Source organism: Anabrus simplex, chromosome 2, assembly GCF_040414725.1.
Source record: "Anabrus simplex isolate iqAnaSimp1 chromosome 2, ASM4041472v1, whole genome shotgun sequence".
Classification (NCBI taxonomy): Eukaryota; Metazoa; Arthropoda; class Insecta; order Orthoptera; family Tettigoniidae; genus Anabrus; species Anabrus simplex.
The window spans coordinates 374823199-374841935 of NC_090266.1; the positions used below are offsets into that span (position 1 = coordinate 374823199).

The 18737-nt window shown below is 39.6% G+C and overlaps 1 protein-coding gene across 1 annotated transcript in view; it reads right to left on the reverse strand.

Moving 5' to 3' along the window:
- The window catches only part of LOC136863553 (uncharacterized), a 452780-nt gene that overhangs the window by 106137 nt on the left and 327906 nt on the right, over positions 1-18737 (reverse strand). Inside the window, exon 17 of the mRNA XM_067139933.2 lies at positions 716-992. Coding sequence (XP_066996034.2) covers positions 716-992 — 277 coding nt within the window. The remainder of the gene's footprint in view (positions 1-715; positions 993-18737) is intronic.

Consider the following 18737-nt stretch of genomic DNA (forward strand, 5'->3'; position numbering starts at 1 on the left):
TATTATTATTATTATTATTATTATTATTATTATAAGCTGCCTCTGTGGATCAGCGGTAGAGTGTTGGCCTCCGGATCCCAAGATAGCGGGTTCAAACCCGGCAGAGGTAGTCTGATTTTTGAAGGGCGGAAAAAAGTCCATTCGACACTCCATGTCGTACGATGTCGGCATGTAAAAGATCTCTGGTGACACATTTGGTGTTAACCCGACAAAATTCATTAAATCTCAGCCATAGATGCCCAAGAGAGTTTCGGTTTACTCGGTCTGCCATCTAGTGGGGACCTAGAGTAAAACGGAACGTCGAAATTGACAAGCAGACAGCCAGATGGCGTCAAATTGAAATGTCTGCACACGGTAGCTGAGGCCATACGATTATTATTATTAAATAAATTATTAAATAATTAATGAAAAAGTGGTTTGATAGAAAAGAATGATGTCTCTTCAAGAATGGAATATATTCTATTTTTAATAAAATTTTACTTTTTCCAAGTATAATAATATGTTATGAAATGTTTTCTTTAAAAAAAAAATTGTTATTTTATTTATCCTGAATTAGTTTCAACTGACTGAAGAACCTCACAGTTATAGATGGGCACTTTTTTGCTAGTGAAATGGAGAAAAAACATTTCAAGGATGTTTAACAGTGGAAGAATTGATCCTTATTATTGCCTCTGCAAATTTAGAGTATACCAGAAAAATTAAAGACACATCTTACCTTCGACAAAACTGTGCTGTATTTGTCCAAAACTTTCTGCATCACAACATCAATATATTTATCCTTCTCTTTGCTGAAATCTCGGACTTCAGTCTCTTCTTCATTATCCCAGCACAAATTGGTAACTTCCTTTATTGACAGATGTGCATCTGGATTACACTCATCAACCACACGATCTGCCATGCCTTGCTTGTTAATTTGCCGATCATATATTTTCTTTTCCAAGCAATTGTCCATAACAAGACGATACACAAAGCACGGCTTTTTCTGCCCATACCTGTAAAAGAGAATCATAGAAGAAACAAAATATATTACTACAAAAAGTTAAAATGAACTGTGTAAATTTAAGCAGAACAAATCCTCCTCATGACTATTATGGACTGAGATCTTGATTCTACTCTTATTTCATAATTATTTAGCTCTGACGAAAAAATACAGCAAGAAAACCTCCAAAGATGAAAGTCCTGGAAATTAAGAGAGAAGATCTTAGCGCACAGGAAAAGACTGTCAACTCAGGGCATACGGAGTATTAGTTTAATCTATATACTATGCGAGAGAGCCCCGATGTTCTACATTACTGTAGAGTTTGTTCTGATGGAAGTGTAATTATTATCTATTGGATTTGGATTAGGATTAAGGAAAGAGAACTGTGACCATAAGGAAAGGCACCATTCCAGTATTTACTGGAGCTGAAATGGGAGAGCATTTCAGGGATTACGAATGAAAGAGCTCGAACTCATCAATATCTTTAGTTTCTTGATATACTGTAGTTAGGGGCTGCCTGGCCGAGGTGGTAAAGGAATGCTTGGTTTACCCAGAAGGACATAGGTTTGATTCCCTGTCAGGAAGTCGAAAAATTTAAGAAATTAGATTTCCACTTCCGGAGGTGCACATGGCTCTGAGGTTCACCCAGCGTACACAAAAAATGAGTACCAGGTTAATTACTGTGGGCAAAGGCGGCTGGGCATAGAGCTAATCACTCTACCCTATCAAGTAACGAGGTTACGGACAGTGGAAGCCTTTACCTTCCACACCTCCAAGGGCTTTCATGACCTGTACAGAGGTGACTTTGCTTGCTCTTGATATAGCAGCAATGACAAGCATTAAAGAGTATTAACCTGATTATGTAACAACATAGATTTACCTCAATCTGGATCCAGCATATCATCTTCAAGTAAGTACCTCATTCATCACATCTGCACTACTAGTCTCTACTCTACCTTAACCCAGACTATTTCTTCATCTCCAGCATGACTTCACCTACTACATCACACAATATGTCACTATGCTTCCAGACTGTTCTTGAGTGTGTTCTTTCACGTGCTGTTTCTGAGGGCTGTGATAAATCGGGGTATTAATATTCCTCAGCGAGACACACTAAATCAGTTTGTGCTGATACATCTGTGGTGGCTGAAGAGCGGATATCACCTGTTTATTTCCCCAATTGAATGCTGAAGACATCACTAACAGCCAGCTCCCAAGCCAGATGAATCAGCCAATAAAGTATATAAACTTTGTTATTAAGTATCCGTGTTGATGATATTCAATTAAAATGGAGAGAATTCCACCTTTCAATACATATATATTATTTTGTCTTATCAAGAAAACACTTATTTGATCACAAGTACACGTTTTGTCCCTTATTTATGGGAAATCTTCAGCTTGAGAAGAGAAATCATATATAAAATGACAATAGACACATTTAAAACAAAAATGATAGTATTTTAAAAAGTTACAGAACATTGACACTGTTGCTGTCTTCCTTCTTCTCTATGCAACTGAGTTCTACGTCCTCCTGATAACGTTTTTCCGTCTTATATGATGTTTCCTTAAGTTAATGATGTATCATTAGTAAAAATCTTCATTAAGCTGTCTGAATGTCTTTGTTTTTAACAGTGAAAGGGCTTTATACCCAGGTGGGAAAATTCTTTGCAATTACAAATACAGTACAATACGAATGTAGAATCTTGAGTCCACCGGTGTGGACGAGCCAAAGCACGTTCTAAGGGTCCAGTGGGGGAATTCTTAAAAACAAAATTAACATCAAGCCACACAGAATTGACAGAATATCAGCAGACAGAAAAGTATCCAGTTCATTTTTCAAGAACATCTATCATCCAAGTCAAGATTTTATTTTGTCAAGTCAACAACATGTTGACCACATCATAGTTAATAACCACATTTCTCAACATCTCAACTTCGAGATTTTCACGTATATCTACAGGATTTAATCACGCTAATTCATTCAATGACGCACAGTGTTTTCAAAAAGATGTTCTCTTCATCAAGAGGCACAATTCTTTAAGGATTTTATAACATGTGCAGTGGTTTTAATATGTTATAACTCTATTTCATTGAACAACACTGATTCTTTAACATCACTCCACATGAAAATGCACACCTCCCTTTGTGATAATTATTCAAACAAGTGCTACGATGCAACAAAGGATTCACACACTCATCATCAAATTTATGTGTAGTGTTCTGAACATGACATTCCCATGAGCCCTAAGGGCGCATCCCAGGTGGCGGATAGCGGGGCTCGATGGACTTGTCTGGAGGGTCTGAGGGAAATAAAATACCTCTCGCAGACCAAAAACAGGTATTACCAGAAAACATCTTGAGGCATTATGATTGTTACTAGCCCAAGCCAAAGCTTGGAAGTGGAAGCCTTGCCCCCACATGCTAGAGAGGCATCGATGGTTTCACCACATGGGTGATACGGTGGTTCAGGTGAAGTGGTGCTGGTGACTGAGGTTCAGGCTCACAGCGGGGTGCTGGAACCAACACATCACTTTGCTCTACATAGCCTGGACAAGCCGCGGGTTGGGAAAGAGGTGAACCCAACCTAGGGGTAAACTCATGACTATGAACTCAGTCATGGGAATGCCAAGTGGGAACCACGTGAGTAGGCCTACCGAAGTGGGAACAAACCTGGCTAGGTTTGGGCCAGGGGCGGACTGCTGGCTGGACGACTAAGGGGCATGGTTTCTGCTACAGAGAGCCCGAGTTGCGGGAGGACAATATCTAGCTGTATGCCTCATCACAGATGGTGAGAACGACACTCAGGACCCTAGAAGAACTATTTTCAAAAACTCTGACATCAAGGGAAGCCATGGAAGCTCCAGCAGAGCAGATCCGGAAGCAAGCCCAGGATGAAAAATAGAGACAGAAGTCCCAGTAGTACAGGCTGTCGCCAACACAAAACAAGAAATGGCAACAGAAGCTTCAGTAGAGTAGACTGTTACCACAAGCAAATCAGGAACATCCGTAGAGAAAGAACTGAATATTTCTGCATCAAAATCAACAGATTACATATTGACAGACCACCTTGCAACAGTGCATACTACAAGGAAAGGAAGAGAGCAAGGAAGGAAGCCAAAATAGTGGCTGGAACTTGGATGGAGAAGAAGTCAAGGAACAGGGAACGGCGAGAGGCTACCCCTCATGTTCTTTTCGGAAAGACTCGCTTCAATCAAGGTAGCCATAATACCTAAAACCTTTCCAGATGGGAAACTGAAGGAGAAAGGCGTGAAAGAGCTATCATACGTTCTAGTAGAGCAGATGTTACCGCTGTTGTGTGGGTGTCTTCCAGGCTTCCTTTAGTTTGCAAGGCTAGAAAGTAGAGCAATGGTACTGACCTGCACAAATCCGGAAACCGAAAGTTGGCTGGAACAGACAGTAGCCAATTGCAACCCTTGGAAAGGGGAGAATTTGGAGGTTGCAGAAGCTAAGAAGGTGCTGAATACAACAAAGGTCATCACCAAGTTTCCACCTCCATTTGACAAGATGAAGGTAGAAGATGTTCTTGTGAAAATCCATCAGTACGACACCAAACTTCCGACGAAAGAGTGGAGAGTGCTGAATGTGACAACTACTGACGACACAGGAAGGACAATTGTTTTGGCCCTTAATGAAAGAGATTTTGAAGAACTCAAGAAGAGAGGCCTTAAGGCCAAGCTTGAACTTGGGCAGATCAAATTCAAAGTAATTAAGGGAAACAAAACCTAGCGTTGGCAAGGATGGTGCAGAAAGTTCTTCAGGCCAACCTTCAACATAAAAAAGCAGCTGTTGCCAATTTCATCAGGAAGTTCAAGCCTGAGGCTATTGATGTGGCTCTTATACTAGAGCCATGGGTAGTCAAGGGCAGAGTAGCTGGACTGGCAGAATCTGGAGATAAGCTAATGTACGATATCAAGTCAGGTATGCCCAGAACATGTTTATTTGTGAATGCCTTCTATTACAGGAACATTGTTCAAGGGATCTAGTGCCGGCCAAGATAAAACTTGGAAATTGGGAAGGTCTCAGAGAAATAACAATATGCTCTGTAAAGCAAAGAGGAAAGGTGAACACTTAGTACTCGGAGCAGATGCAAATGTACATCACACTACATGGGGCAGTACTAACTGCAATGCAAGAGGCGAGTCCTTACTAGAGTTTATTATTATTATTATTATTAGAACAAAACTGATAATATTAAACCTAGGAAATAAACCTACGTTCGTAAATAAGAATCATGGAGAGGTAATAGATATCACACTGAGCACCACACATATTGCAAACTTCATTAAGGATTGGAAGGTGCTGGATGAGCCATCCTTGGCAGACCAGCAGCATATCCAATTTGCGATAGATGCGAGACAATGTGGAATTGGAATGTACAGATCCTAAAGGAACGAACTGGGATGGATACAGAGAAGTTTTAGGGCATAATGTACAAAAGATCCAAACAAACGTAACGGGACAGAGGGAATTCGATGAGGCAGTGGAACAATTAGAAGAGGAAATTTTAGCTGCATACCATGACAACTGACCCCTTACAAAAAATAAAACCACCAAAAATGTTAGGTGGTGGAATAACAATATAGCCAAAATGAAGAGAGGTTAGAGCGTTGTACAAAATATCATCAAGAGGTGGTATGTGGGACGTATATCATAGGAAACTCGTGCAGTGTAACCTAGAGATATGGAGAGCAAAAAGAAACTCTTGGAGACTGTTCTGCGAGAAAGTGGAATCAAACACTGAAGCAACAAGGCTCCAGAAGGTTCTTGAAACGATACATATAAATCAAGTGGGAGCACTGGAAAAACCTGATGGAACATCCACTCAGGCGGGAAAGGAGACTGAGATGTTGCTACCTTGTTATTTTTCTAAGGCTGAGGAAGTAGAAGGGGAAGAAATGGTGGTAAGAGGCCAGATCACAAAGAGCAGATTAGAACTGTGCCACCCAATTAATTAAGCCTAATCATGTGAGGTGGGCAATCAGCATGTTTCAGCCCACAAAGGCTCTGGGGCCAGATGAGATACTCCCGATACTCCTGCAGGAAGGACGGGAGATAATCATCAAGGCCCTGACAGACCTTTTTAGAACAAGCCCAGCTCTGGGGTACGTGCCGAAATCATGGTCTGAAGCTAAAGCGGTATTTATACCGAAGCCTGGAATGGTGAACTGTGCCCAATCCACAGTCTATAGACCATTATGCTTAAATTCCTTCATGATGAAAGTAATGGAGAAAATACTGGCTGGATAAATACATCCAGAAAACTGTGCAACTGAACTCAACTCAACATGAAAATCAGTTTGCATACAGACCTGGCAGATCCACTGAGACAGCACTCCATCAATTGGTTTGCAAACTACAGGAAAGCCTAGAATACAAAGAAATTGCTCTGGTGGCATTTCTAGACACAGAAGGGGCCTTCAGTAATACAACTTACAACTCAATAATTAAAGCTGTTGAAGAGAGTAGGGTGAGCAATACTGTTGTAACATGGATTAGATCCATGTTAGACAAGAGAAAAATAAAGGCAACTCTGCTTGAAGACGCACCAACGGTTAGAGCCACTCGAGGTTGTGCACAGGGAGAAGTTCTTTCTCCTCTTCTGTGGAACCTTGCGGTGAACAAAATCATAGCCATGCTCAACAAACAGGGATTTTACACACTAGGATACGCAGATGATCTAGTTATTGTGGTAACAGGTAAGGTGATGAGTGTCATCCAGGACCTAATTCAAAGGTCATTTAACCTTGTGGAGAAATGGTGTCAGGAAGGACAACTCACAGTCAACCCGAGCAAGATAACACTGGTCCCTTTCACAAGAAGGAAGAAATTAGAGGGGACGAGAACACTGAAGCTCTTTGGGCAAGAAATCTGTATGGAGGAACAGGTGTTACACTTAGGTGTAATATTAGACAAAAAGCTAACCTTGAATCCACACACAGAAAGAAACATAACCCGGGCTAAGAATCTATTGTATGCATGCAAGGGGGCAGTCAAGACAACATGGGGTCTAAAGCCAGCCAAAGGTAATGTGGATATACACAATGATCATTCGACCACTGATTGAATTATGCAGCAATCATTTGGTGGATGAAAGCAAGTCAAAGAAAAGTCAGTAGCAAACTAAATAGCCTTCAGAGAATGGCATGCATAACCATAACTGGAGTAATGAAAACTACGCTGACAGAAGCCTTGAACACTCTACTAGATCTCCCTCCATTAAGTAACTTTATAGAGGGACAGGCTAGAATGAGCTCATATCGATCGGAGCAAAATGGATGCTGGAAGGTTCAAAGGCCCAATCTTCGTCACTGTAAAATTTACAGAGTAATAATAGGGGAAGTTTTCACATGCCAGCTGATTATATGATTCCAAAATATATCCTTAAGAAACCATTTGAGACCCAGATAACTAAAAACATACCTGCCAACTTTTAGAAATAAAAATGGAAAATTTTTTAATTCTTGGACTTCATCAGATATATTGCACCATATCTAGGTGAAAAAAAGGACAGAATGAAAGGCATACATATCTACGGTTACAATGCGAATTGACCATAAAATTTAAAACCTTGAACTAAAAAAACATAAAATGGTTACAAGAAGATGTACTTAATCATTCTCTTTAATGACACATACATATGAATAATAATATTTATATCACACTCATACATGCAACAAATTGCAAAATAGTTCCCTTTATTAGACTGTAAAATGAAGGGGAATTTTATATTATAGGTATCTCTGAAAACTTGGAGATAACACTTGTTATTTGGCCATAACGTGAAGAGAAAATACCAGAAACTATCACTGACACAACTGCCTGAAATACATGCAAACGCACAGAAATACGAGAAACTGCCACATACAACACTGATTAATGTGTCTCATACATTATTAAGATACGACAATCACAGGGGGGAAAGGCACAGAACCGCAAGAGAAAAAAACACGTGGCCTACAACTCGTGCAAAAATATGCACAGAAACAATTTTAGCAGTGCGCGAACCACGCAAAAACAAACTCATCCTTTCGTCCCAATTAACTGAATTGCTAATACGCACTAGTCTCTCTTGCTTGTAGGACGATTCTCGTCCCAAATCCCCAAAACTTGGAGATAACACTTGTTATTTGGCCATAACGTGAAGAGAAAATACCAGAAACTATCACTGACACAACTCCCTGAAATACATGCAAACGCACAGAAATACGAGAAACTGCCACATACAACACTGATTAATGTGTCTCATACATTATTAAGATACGACAATCACAGGGGGGAAAGGCACAGAACCGCAAGAGAAAAAAACACGTGGCCTACAACTCGTGCAAAAATATGCACAGAAACAATTTTAGCAGTGCGCGAACCACGCAATAACAAACTCATCCTTTCGTCCCAATTAACTGAATTGCTAATACGCACTAGTCTCTCTTGCTTGTAGGACGATTCTCGTCCCAAATCCCCAGCGGTAAAGCATACACGATACACGGAGGTGAAGGATATGGTCTTATAATAATAATACTCAAAATGACTTAGCTGTGTTGAGACTGCCACACGGCTGAAAGCAATGGGAAACTACAGCAGTAACTAACTCCCGAGGACATGCAGCTCTCTCTGTATGAATGATGCACTGAAGATGGCTTCTTCCCCAATAAAATATTCCGGAGGTAAACTAGTCCCCAATTCAGATCTCCAGCTGGGGACTACACGAGAAGGGGCGATAATCAGGAAGATGGATACTGACATTATGTTAGCCGGAACAGGGAATGTTAGAAGTCTGAATTGTTGTGGTAAGTTAGAGAATCTGAAAAGGGAGATGGATGGACTAAAGTTAGATGTAGTTGGTATAAGTGAAGTACGTTGGCAGCAAGAACAGGATTACCGAGCTCGATAGCTGCAGTCGCTTCAGTGCGGCCAGTATCCAGTATTCGGGAGATAGTAGGTTCGAACCCCACTGTCGGCAGCCCTGAAAATGGTTTTCCGTGGTTTCCCATTTTCACACCAGGCAAATGCTGGGGCTGTACCTTAATTAAGGCCACGGCCGCTTCCTTCCCACTCCTAGCCCTTTCCTGTCCCATCGTCGCCATAAGACCTATCTGGGTCGGTGCGACGTAAAACAACTAGCAAAAAAAAAAAAAAAAAAAAAAAAAAAAAAAAAAAAAAAAAAAAAAAAAAAAACAGGATTTTTGGTCAGGCAACTACAGAATTATCAACACAAAATCAAACAGGGGAAATTTAGGAGTTGGTTTAATAATGAATAAGAAAATAAGGCAGCGAGTAGGCTACTACGAAAGGCATAGTGAAAGAATTATTGTTGACAAGAAAGACACCAAACCAATGCCCACCACAATAGTACAGGTCTATATGTCTACTAGTTCAGCGGATGATGAGGAAATCAGTATGTGAGGAGATAGAAGATGTAATACAATATGTAAAAGGTGACGAGATTCGAATTGTGATGGGAGACTGGAATGCAGTGGTAGGCCAAGGAAGAGAAGGTAATACAGTAGGAGAATTTGGACTGGGACAAAGAAACGAAAGAGGAAGTCAACTGGTTGACCGCTGTATACGTGGATGAGACCTGGAGACACTGGAAGATATCAAATAGACTTCATTATAATTAGGCAGAGATTCGGAAACCAGGTGTTGGATTGCAAAACTTTCCCAGGAGCAGACATGGAATCTGACCACAACTTGTTGGTCATGAAATGCCATCTGAAGTTGAAGTAAGGAAGGAATGTAAGGAGATGGGATCTAGACAAGTTGAAAGAAAAGAGTGTGTGGGATTGTTTCAAGGAGCATGTTGCAGAAGGACTAAATGAAAAGGCTAAAGGAAACACAGTAGAGGAAGAGTGGATAGTCATGAAAAATGAAATCAGTAGGGCTGCTGAAGAAATATTAGGAAGGAAGAAAAGATCAACCAAGACTCAGTGGATAACTCAGGAGATATTATACAAGAATGCTAGAAATGAAGAGGGCAGAAAAGAATACAGACCATTAAAGAATGAAGTGGATAAAAAGTGCAAGGTAGCTAAGGAAGAATGGTTCAAGGAGAAGTGCAAGGACCGGGCGAGTTGGCCGTGTGGTTATGGGTGCGCGGCTGTGAGCTTGCATCTGTGAGAAGTGGGTTCGAATCCCACTGTCGGCAGCCCTGAAGATATTCTTCCGTGGTTTCCCATTTTCACACCAGGCAAATGCTTGGGCTGTACCTTTATCAAGGCCACGGCAGCTTCCTATCCCATCGTCGCCATAAGACCTATCTGTGTCGGTGCAACATAAAGCCACTAGCAAAGAAAAAAAGCAAGGATGTCGAAGGTTGTATGCTCCTAAGAAATGTAGATGCTGCATACACGAAAATCAAGGAAACCTCTGGAGAAAGGAAATCTAGGTGTATGAATATTAAGAGCTCAGTTGGAAAGCCACTTGTAGGGAAAGAAGAAAAAGCAAAAAGATGGCAGGAACATATCCAACAGTTGTATCAAGGTAAAGATGTAGATGATTTGGTTCTGGAACAAGAAGAGGCTGTTGATGCTGATGAAATGGTAGACCCAATTTTGAGGTCAGAGTTTCAGAGATCTAAATAGGAACAAAGGACCTGGAATTGATGACATTCCCTCTGAATTACTGACTGCCTTAGGAGAAACCAGCATGGCAAGGTTATTTCATTTAGTGTGTAAAATGTATGAGACAGGCGAAGTGCCATCCAATTTTCAGCAGAATGTTGTTATACCTATTCCCAAGAAAGCCGGTGCAGACAAGTGTGAAAACTACCACACCACTAATTTAGTATCTCATACCCACAAAATTTTAACACGTATTATTTACAGAAGAATGGAAAGACAATTTGTAGCTGTGTTGGGAGAAGATCAATTTGGCTTCAGAAGAAATGTAGGAACATGTGAAGCAATCCTGACTTTACGTCTGATTTTAGAGGATCGAATTAAGGAGAACAAACACATGTGCATGGCGTTCGTAGATCTAGGAAGCTATTTAAGATTCTGAAGGTGACTGGGATCAGATACCGAGAACGAAGAATTATCTACATTCTGTATAAAAATCGGTCTGCAGTGATGAGAATCAAGGGCTTTGAAAAAGAAGCAGCAATCCAGAAAGGAGTGAGGCAAGGCTGCAGTTCGTCCCTCCTCCTTTTTAATTTTTACATAGGACAGGCAGTAAAGGAAATCAAAGAGGAATTTGGAAAGGGAGTCACAATCCAAGGAGAGGAAATCAAACCCTTGAGATATGCCGATGACACTTATCTGAGACTGCAGAAAATCTCAAAGTTTCTGAATGGTATGGACGAATTCTTGGGTAAGGAGTACAAGATGAAAATGAGTAAGTCCAAAACAAAAGTAATGGAGTGCAGTCGAATGAAGGCAGGTGATGTAGGAAATATTAGCTTAGTAATGAAAACCTACAACCTGTTTTCCAGTCATTGACCGGGTCAGGGATGTGATGAAAGAAGCAGATATAGGCTGTTAGTACGATGGGGTCGCCACTCCCAAAGTGATTTATTAATGAATGATAGATGCAATGAAATGAGAATGGAGAGTGTTGCTGGAATGAAAGATGACTGGGAAAACCGGAGTACCCGGAGAAAAACCTGTCCCGCCTCCGCTTTGCCCAGCACAAATCTCACGTGGAGTGACCGGGATTTGAACCACGGCATCCAGCGGTGAGAGGCCGACGCGCTGCCGTCTGAGCCACGGAGGCTCCTAGATTAGTAAATGAAGTCTTAAAGGAAGTAGATGAACATTGTTACTTGGGTAGTAAAATAACTAACGATGGCAGAAGTAAGGAGGACATAAAATGCAGACTAACACAGGCAAGAAATAGCTTTCTTAAGAAAAGACATTTGCTCACTTCATACATTGGTATAGGAATTAGAAAGATGTTTCTGAAGACTTCAATCAATCACTACTGATCTGCATTTAGGGCAGTCGCCCAGGTGGCAGATTCCCTATCTGTTGTTTTCCTAGCCTTTTCTTAAATGATTGCAAAGAAATTGGAAATTTATTGAACAACTCCCTTGGCAAGTTATTCCAATCCCTAACTCCCCTTCCTATAAAGGAATATTTGCGCCAATTTGTCCTCTTGAATTACAACTTTATCTTCATATTGTGATCTTTCCTACTTTTAAAGACGCCACTCAAATTTATTCTTCTACTGATGTCCTCCCACGCCATCTCTCCACTGACAGCTTGGAACATACCCCTCAGTCGAGCAGCTCGTCTCCTTTCTCCCAAGTCCTCCCAGCCCAAACTATGCAACATTTTTGTAACGCTACTCTTTTGTCGGAAAACGTCCAGAACAAATCGAGCTGCTTTTCTTTGGATTTTTTCCAGTTCCTGAATCAAGTAATCCTGGTGAGGGTCCCATACACTGGAACCATACTCTAGTTGGGGTCTCATCAGGGACAAATATGCTCACTCCTTTACATCCTTACTACAACCCCTAAATACCCTCATAACCATGTACATGTACCCTTTATTTACAATCATATTTATGTGATTACCCCAATGACGATCTTTCCTTATATTAATACCCAGGTATTTACAAAGATCCCCAAAGGGAACTTTCACCCCATCAACGCAGTAATTAAAGTTGAGAGGACTTTCCCTATTGGTGAAACTCACAACCTGACTTATCTCCGTTTATCATCATACCATTGCCTACTGTCCATCTCACAACATTATAGAGGTCATTTTGCAGTTGCTCACAATCTTGTAACTTATTTATTACTCTGTACAGAATAACATCATCTGCAAAAAGCCTTATCTCTGATTCCACTTTCTTACACATATCATTGATATATATACATATATAAGAAAACAAAGGTCCAATAATACTGCCTTGAGCAATTCACCTCTTAATTATTACAGGGACAGATAAAGCTTCACCCACTCTAATTCTCTGAGTTCTACTTTCTAGAAACAGAGCCACCCATTCAGTCACTCTTTTGTCAAGTCCAATTGCACTCATTTTCCAGTAGTCTCCCGTGATCCACCCAATCAAATGCCTTAGACAGGTCAATCCTGATACAGTCCAATTGACCTCCTGAATCCAGGATATCTGCTATATCTTGCTGGAATCCTACGAGTTGGACTTCAGTGGAATAAAACCTTTCCTAAACCCAAACTGCCTTCTATCAAACCATTTATTAATTTTGCAAACATGTCTTATATAATCAGAAAGAATGCCTTCCCAAAGCTTACATGCAATGCTTGTCAAACTAACTGGCCTGTAATTTTCAGCTTTATGTGCATCACCCTTTCCTTTATATACAGGGGCTACTATAGCAACTCGCCATTCATTTGGTAAAGTTCCTTCATGCAAACAATAATCAAACAAGTACTTCAGATATGATGCTATATCCCAACCCATTGTCTTTAGTATATCCCCCAAAACCTTATCAATTCCAGCTGCTTTTCTAGTTTTCAACTTTTGTACCTTATTGTAAAAATATCATGGTTATCTATGTAAATTTTATAATACTGTGCCGTTTCCATGTGGAACATGCACCACAGCACGAGTGAAAACAGCGAGCACGAGGTCCGGAAACATGGCGCCAGAACAGTCTAGGCGAGAACTCAACTACATATGTTGAATACGCGAAGAAGTGATCGTGAAGATAGAGACTTTGCTTTCATCTTTGAGCGGAAAGTAGTGTAAATACATGTAAATAACGTTAAAATTAAGTTCAATGTAAAATTGAAAATGTATAAAATAAGACGAAACCAAAGATCGTACATACAAGGGTAATGTTATGCAATGTAAAACATCGATAGTTGTTAATAAGGACGATGGCGACACCTAGGTATTGATAGATATAAGTAGGTACGTAAGATAAACTTCAACATCTAGTGTGTAATTCTGTTATTCCATGTCTTGTTTTAAAACGAAAAGGCACAATACAAAGCCTGGTCTTTGTTCGTTGTTGGTGTCGATGTAATGGTAGTATGAAATTGATACACGGAAGTTTAAGAAAAGTTGTTGCTAAACTAGCATACTACTACTCTATGTAAATTGAATGTGAAAAGAAGTTATTAGGTGATATGTACGCGGTAAATGAGTGCAAATAGGGTGAAATAACAATGAAATACTTAAGAGTCGTACAAGGCAAAGCCATTACAGGGAGAGCAACGCGATATTAATAGAAATTGTCGGTATCTCGCAAACATCTACATATAATTGGAAGTATATGCATTGTTGGTTCAATAGCGATTGTGTGTGTATTGAATAATACAATGTTAGCCTTTTTCAGGTGTGATCTGCACAAAAGTAAAATAACAATGTCAGAAAGATATCCAGGAAATACAAGTACACAAGAGAGCATGGAGAGTTAAACTGATACAAGCAAGTCCAGCTGAGATGATGGCGTGGTTACGAGGAAGGATAACCTAGGCCATGTGCTTTCCGATACCCTGGCCATCCAAGTCAGTAATTTTACATTCTTCTTAATAGTGTATGCCTTGTGTATTTTATTTTATGCAGCATTTATTTGCATTCTATTTTATTTACTAGTATCCTCAATGTAGATAGTAGTGTATATTCAGTACATGTCCTGAAGTAGTTCATTATGACGTAATGATGATTGCACAATGAGCGACGTGATATTATGTTAATTTGGCCTGTAGTAATCCATATACGCGTTTGGTGACACTGTATTCAAAATTCTATGGTATCTTGTGAGTGAATGATTAGTTATGTCAGTAGGGACTTCGGCATTGTTTATATTATGTTGTGGTATCGCGATTACTGAAAGGCACGAGCTTATGTATGCGCATGTAACATGCGTTAGCATAGAATCTGAGCATATTTATTGTGAAGTTAACACAGGTAACGCAGGTAAATGGATACGTGATTTAATACAAGTACGGAGACAGTGAACGTTGTAAGTTCAAGAGTACGTTGTTCTTCGAATGATAATTGCAGCAGGTTTACTATAATTACGAGAATGGTCATGAAGCAATGGCATGTCAAAGTATCATAATAATGCTATTTGCTTTACGTCCCACTAACTACTTTTTCAGTCTTCGGAGGTGCAGAGGTGCCGGAATTTAGTCCCGCTTGAGTTCTTTTACGTGCCGGTAAATCTACCGACACAAGGCTGACGTATTTGAGCACCTTCAAATACCACCGGACTGAGCGCCTCAACCGTCTGAGCCACTCAGCCCGGCGAGTGTCAAAGTATCAATGAAGATGTTCTGCAGGTAAGTGATACAAATATAACGAAGTTACGAGTGATGATACTAATGTGAATCGACGTGAAATAAATATAATAATAATAATAATGATGATGTGAGTGCCAAGTGTATTAGGTGCCTGCGATGGTGATACTTATTGTGTTGATAAATAATATAGAGTAGGGTGATATCGTGATATGGTTTTGATGTGTGTGCGAGCTCATGTGAGGTTTAGTGATTGAAATAGTGAAAAGTGCTGCGCCATGAGAATTATACAATAAACTGAGATGTGATAGTGAAAATTCATCCTAAAGTCGTTACGTAGAACGTGCTATTTAACTGTGTTATGTTACTGTGAAGTTAGATCATGTAAATGGAGGTGTGATGTTCATGTAAAAGTTAATGCTGACATTGTAATATCCATGTGTAAGTGAATGCTAAGGTTGTAATATCCATACATGAGTGAATGCTAACATTGTAATGTTCATATGTAAGTACAAGCTAAAATGATGATGTTGATTATTAATTGCGATGCGATGTCGGCCACGGTTATTCAGTCGATTACCACGACATTACGGATGCCATATTCGGAATTTACGTTCGGTTACTATGATTTTCAGTTGGTACGATGGCGATATGTTTGCAGCATGCAGGAAGCTTATCACGCACATAACCACGAGGACACATGCCATGATATCGGTTAGGTTAGGTTAGGTGTTTCACTTCATGGACATAGTAGTTAAGTTTAAGTGGTAGAGATATCATGTGATGTTTTGTTGATATTCGAGTGTACATATTTCTTGTTCTTACATGTGTTGTTTCTTATTATTCTTTTTATGCAGTAGTATTAAGTTAATACGCCTCGAAGGTATGTGCGAGGATGGGCGTATAACTATTGTTGCGTCGAGACGAGCCTCATCAGGACAGCATAAGTTAGTTAGGATGGTGATGATTGTTGATTTTAGGTAGGACAGGGATCACATGAAAAGGCATTATTATTAGCTGGACTTGTTCGATGAGAGTAAAATTAAACTTAGCGTAATGTAAACATTGTATGAAAGTAAAACAAAAGGGGTACCCATAACAATGAAAGTAAACAAAGAGTATGATCAGACAGGTGATATAGGCAAACAGAACGGGTTAAAAATGAGATCTCGAAAATAATTATTAATTTCAAATTTCATGTCGATTAATGAATAAATGTAAACGTGTTCGTAATTTCAAATAGCTCTTGGCAAAATGAAGATTAATTAACTCAAGATCACTGCATTATGTTGAAAAAGGTCTAAATTAATTGAATTACATCAGCTGTCTTAGTGTCATTATCAATGATTTCAAATATCTAAAATTAGGGTCACGCTTTGGTTTTGTCTTAGTTAGGCAGGTTCACTTAAATCAATAAACAAAATCCAATCCAGAATATCTCCATCGTTTCATTATAACCTAGATGTAAACAACCTTACCTGTAAACTTAATTCAAACCTCAAGGTCATATTGAAATATGAGTAACTTTAACCTAAAACAAAGTCACGGTCTTAACATGCATGGTACAAATTATAAAAATAGATAATGCAAACTGAACAGCGATGGACTGAAAACCTCAATGCAGAAATTCAGAAACTAGGTCGCCCGATAGGATTCCAAATCCGAGTTTTCACCACAGATGCGACACGTATTCGTCTGAACACCTTAGCTAGCTGCAGCACACACAAAAACCTGCGACTTTCTGAAATAGCCCCACAACAAGAAGAACCTGTTAAGACCCTGAGTGTAGAGTGCTGTCAGTGATAATCCATGGGGCAGGCCCGAGAGGGTACAATACTTCTTTAGCATTAGTCTCTATCTGGACGTTATCCTTGTAACCAACAATCTTTACATACTGCTGACTGAATACTTCTGCCTTTTGAAGATCTTCGCATACACACTCCCCTTGTTCATTAATGATTCCTGGAATGCCCTTCTTGGAACCTGTTTCTGCCTTAAAGTACCTACTATCTGCGCACTTTTTAGCGATAGATTTACATCCTAGTGCTGAATCGGTCGACTTCGGTTATCTTTCGAGATTCGTATTGGCAACCTATGAAACACAAACCAAGAATCGCTTATCATTGCTGTGCGACATCTGGCGTACACTTTACGTACTCGTACTGTTGTTGTTTACACAGCAAAGCCAAACTATAGAATTAATGCTAGGAACACGTTTCGCATCGGGAAATATTATATAGTATTATGTTTTGTGTGTGTGACACAGTTGTTGGCGTTAAGATAATAAAGGTTTAGAAAATTCGTATCGATCGATCATATTATCGATTCAATTCAGATTTAATTTCCATTCAGTTGGCAGTATTTACCAGAACCGGCAGTGCTCCCTTCTTACTCCTCACGGAGTACAAAAATCTATCACTAAAAAGTGCGCATACAGTATATATACTCTTCCATTTTTCACTAAAATTTGTATGGCCGCCAATTATGCTTGCCATCATGTTATCCTTAGCTAACTTCTTTGCTAGATTCAATTCCCTAGTAAGTTCCTTCAATTTCTCTTTACTTCCACAGCCATTTCTAACTATTTCTTTCCAACCTACATCTCCCCCTTAGTCTCTTTACTTCTCTGTTATAATATAGTGGATCTTTACCATTCCTTACCACCTTTAAAGGTACAAACCTATTTTCACATTCCTCAACAACTGCTTTAAACCCATCCCAGAGTCCGTTTACATGTTTATTTACCGTTTTCCACCGATCATAGTTACTTATTAAAAACTCCCTCATGGCTGTTTTATCAGCCATATGGTACTGCCTAATAGTCCTAATTTTAGTATCTTCCTTTATTTCACATTATTTTAATTACCACAAAAACAGCTTCGTGATCACTAATACCATCTATTACTTCGGTTTCTCTATAGAGCTCATCCGGTTTTACCAGCACCACATCCAAAATATTCTTCCCTCTAGTTGGTTCCATCACTTTCTGAATCAGGTGCCCTTCCCATACTGACTTATTTGCCATATGTTGGTCATGCTTCCTGTCGTTCACATTACCTTTCCAATTGACATTTGGTAAATTGAGATCACCCGTTACAATCACATTCCTTTCTACATAACCAAGATGTCATCTTATAGCTTTCCCCTACAATATCCAGCTCCTTATTACTTAGTAGTCTGATCTTTATCTCCTCCAAAGCTCGGCATTGATTAAAAATATGCAGGTCCTCCCACTTCTCTCCACATAACACACATCTATCACTATTCTCCCTACCTACCCATCCTCTGTTCCTCGGAATACCCAATACCCACCAATACAAACCTCTCTTATCCCTTCTACCCTCAAACTCTGTTTTCAGGTTTATTACTTCCACCAATTTATTTAACACTGATAAAGAGACTCTCTCTCTACATTCCGCTATTAAGCTCTGTTTTTCAATATAGGCTTAACCTACTGTATGTGCTGTAGTTCTGTACAGCTTATCTGTTTTCATTACCTATTTCTTATCCATGCAGCAGTTTTAATCTTTCTTGACAACGATGCATTTGTGTATAGAGTACAGTTTGTA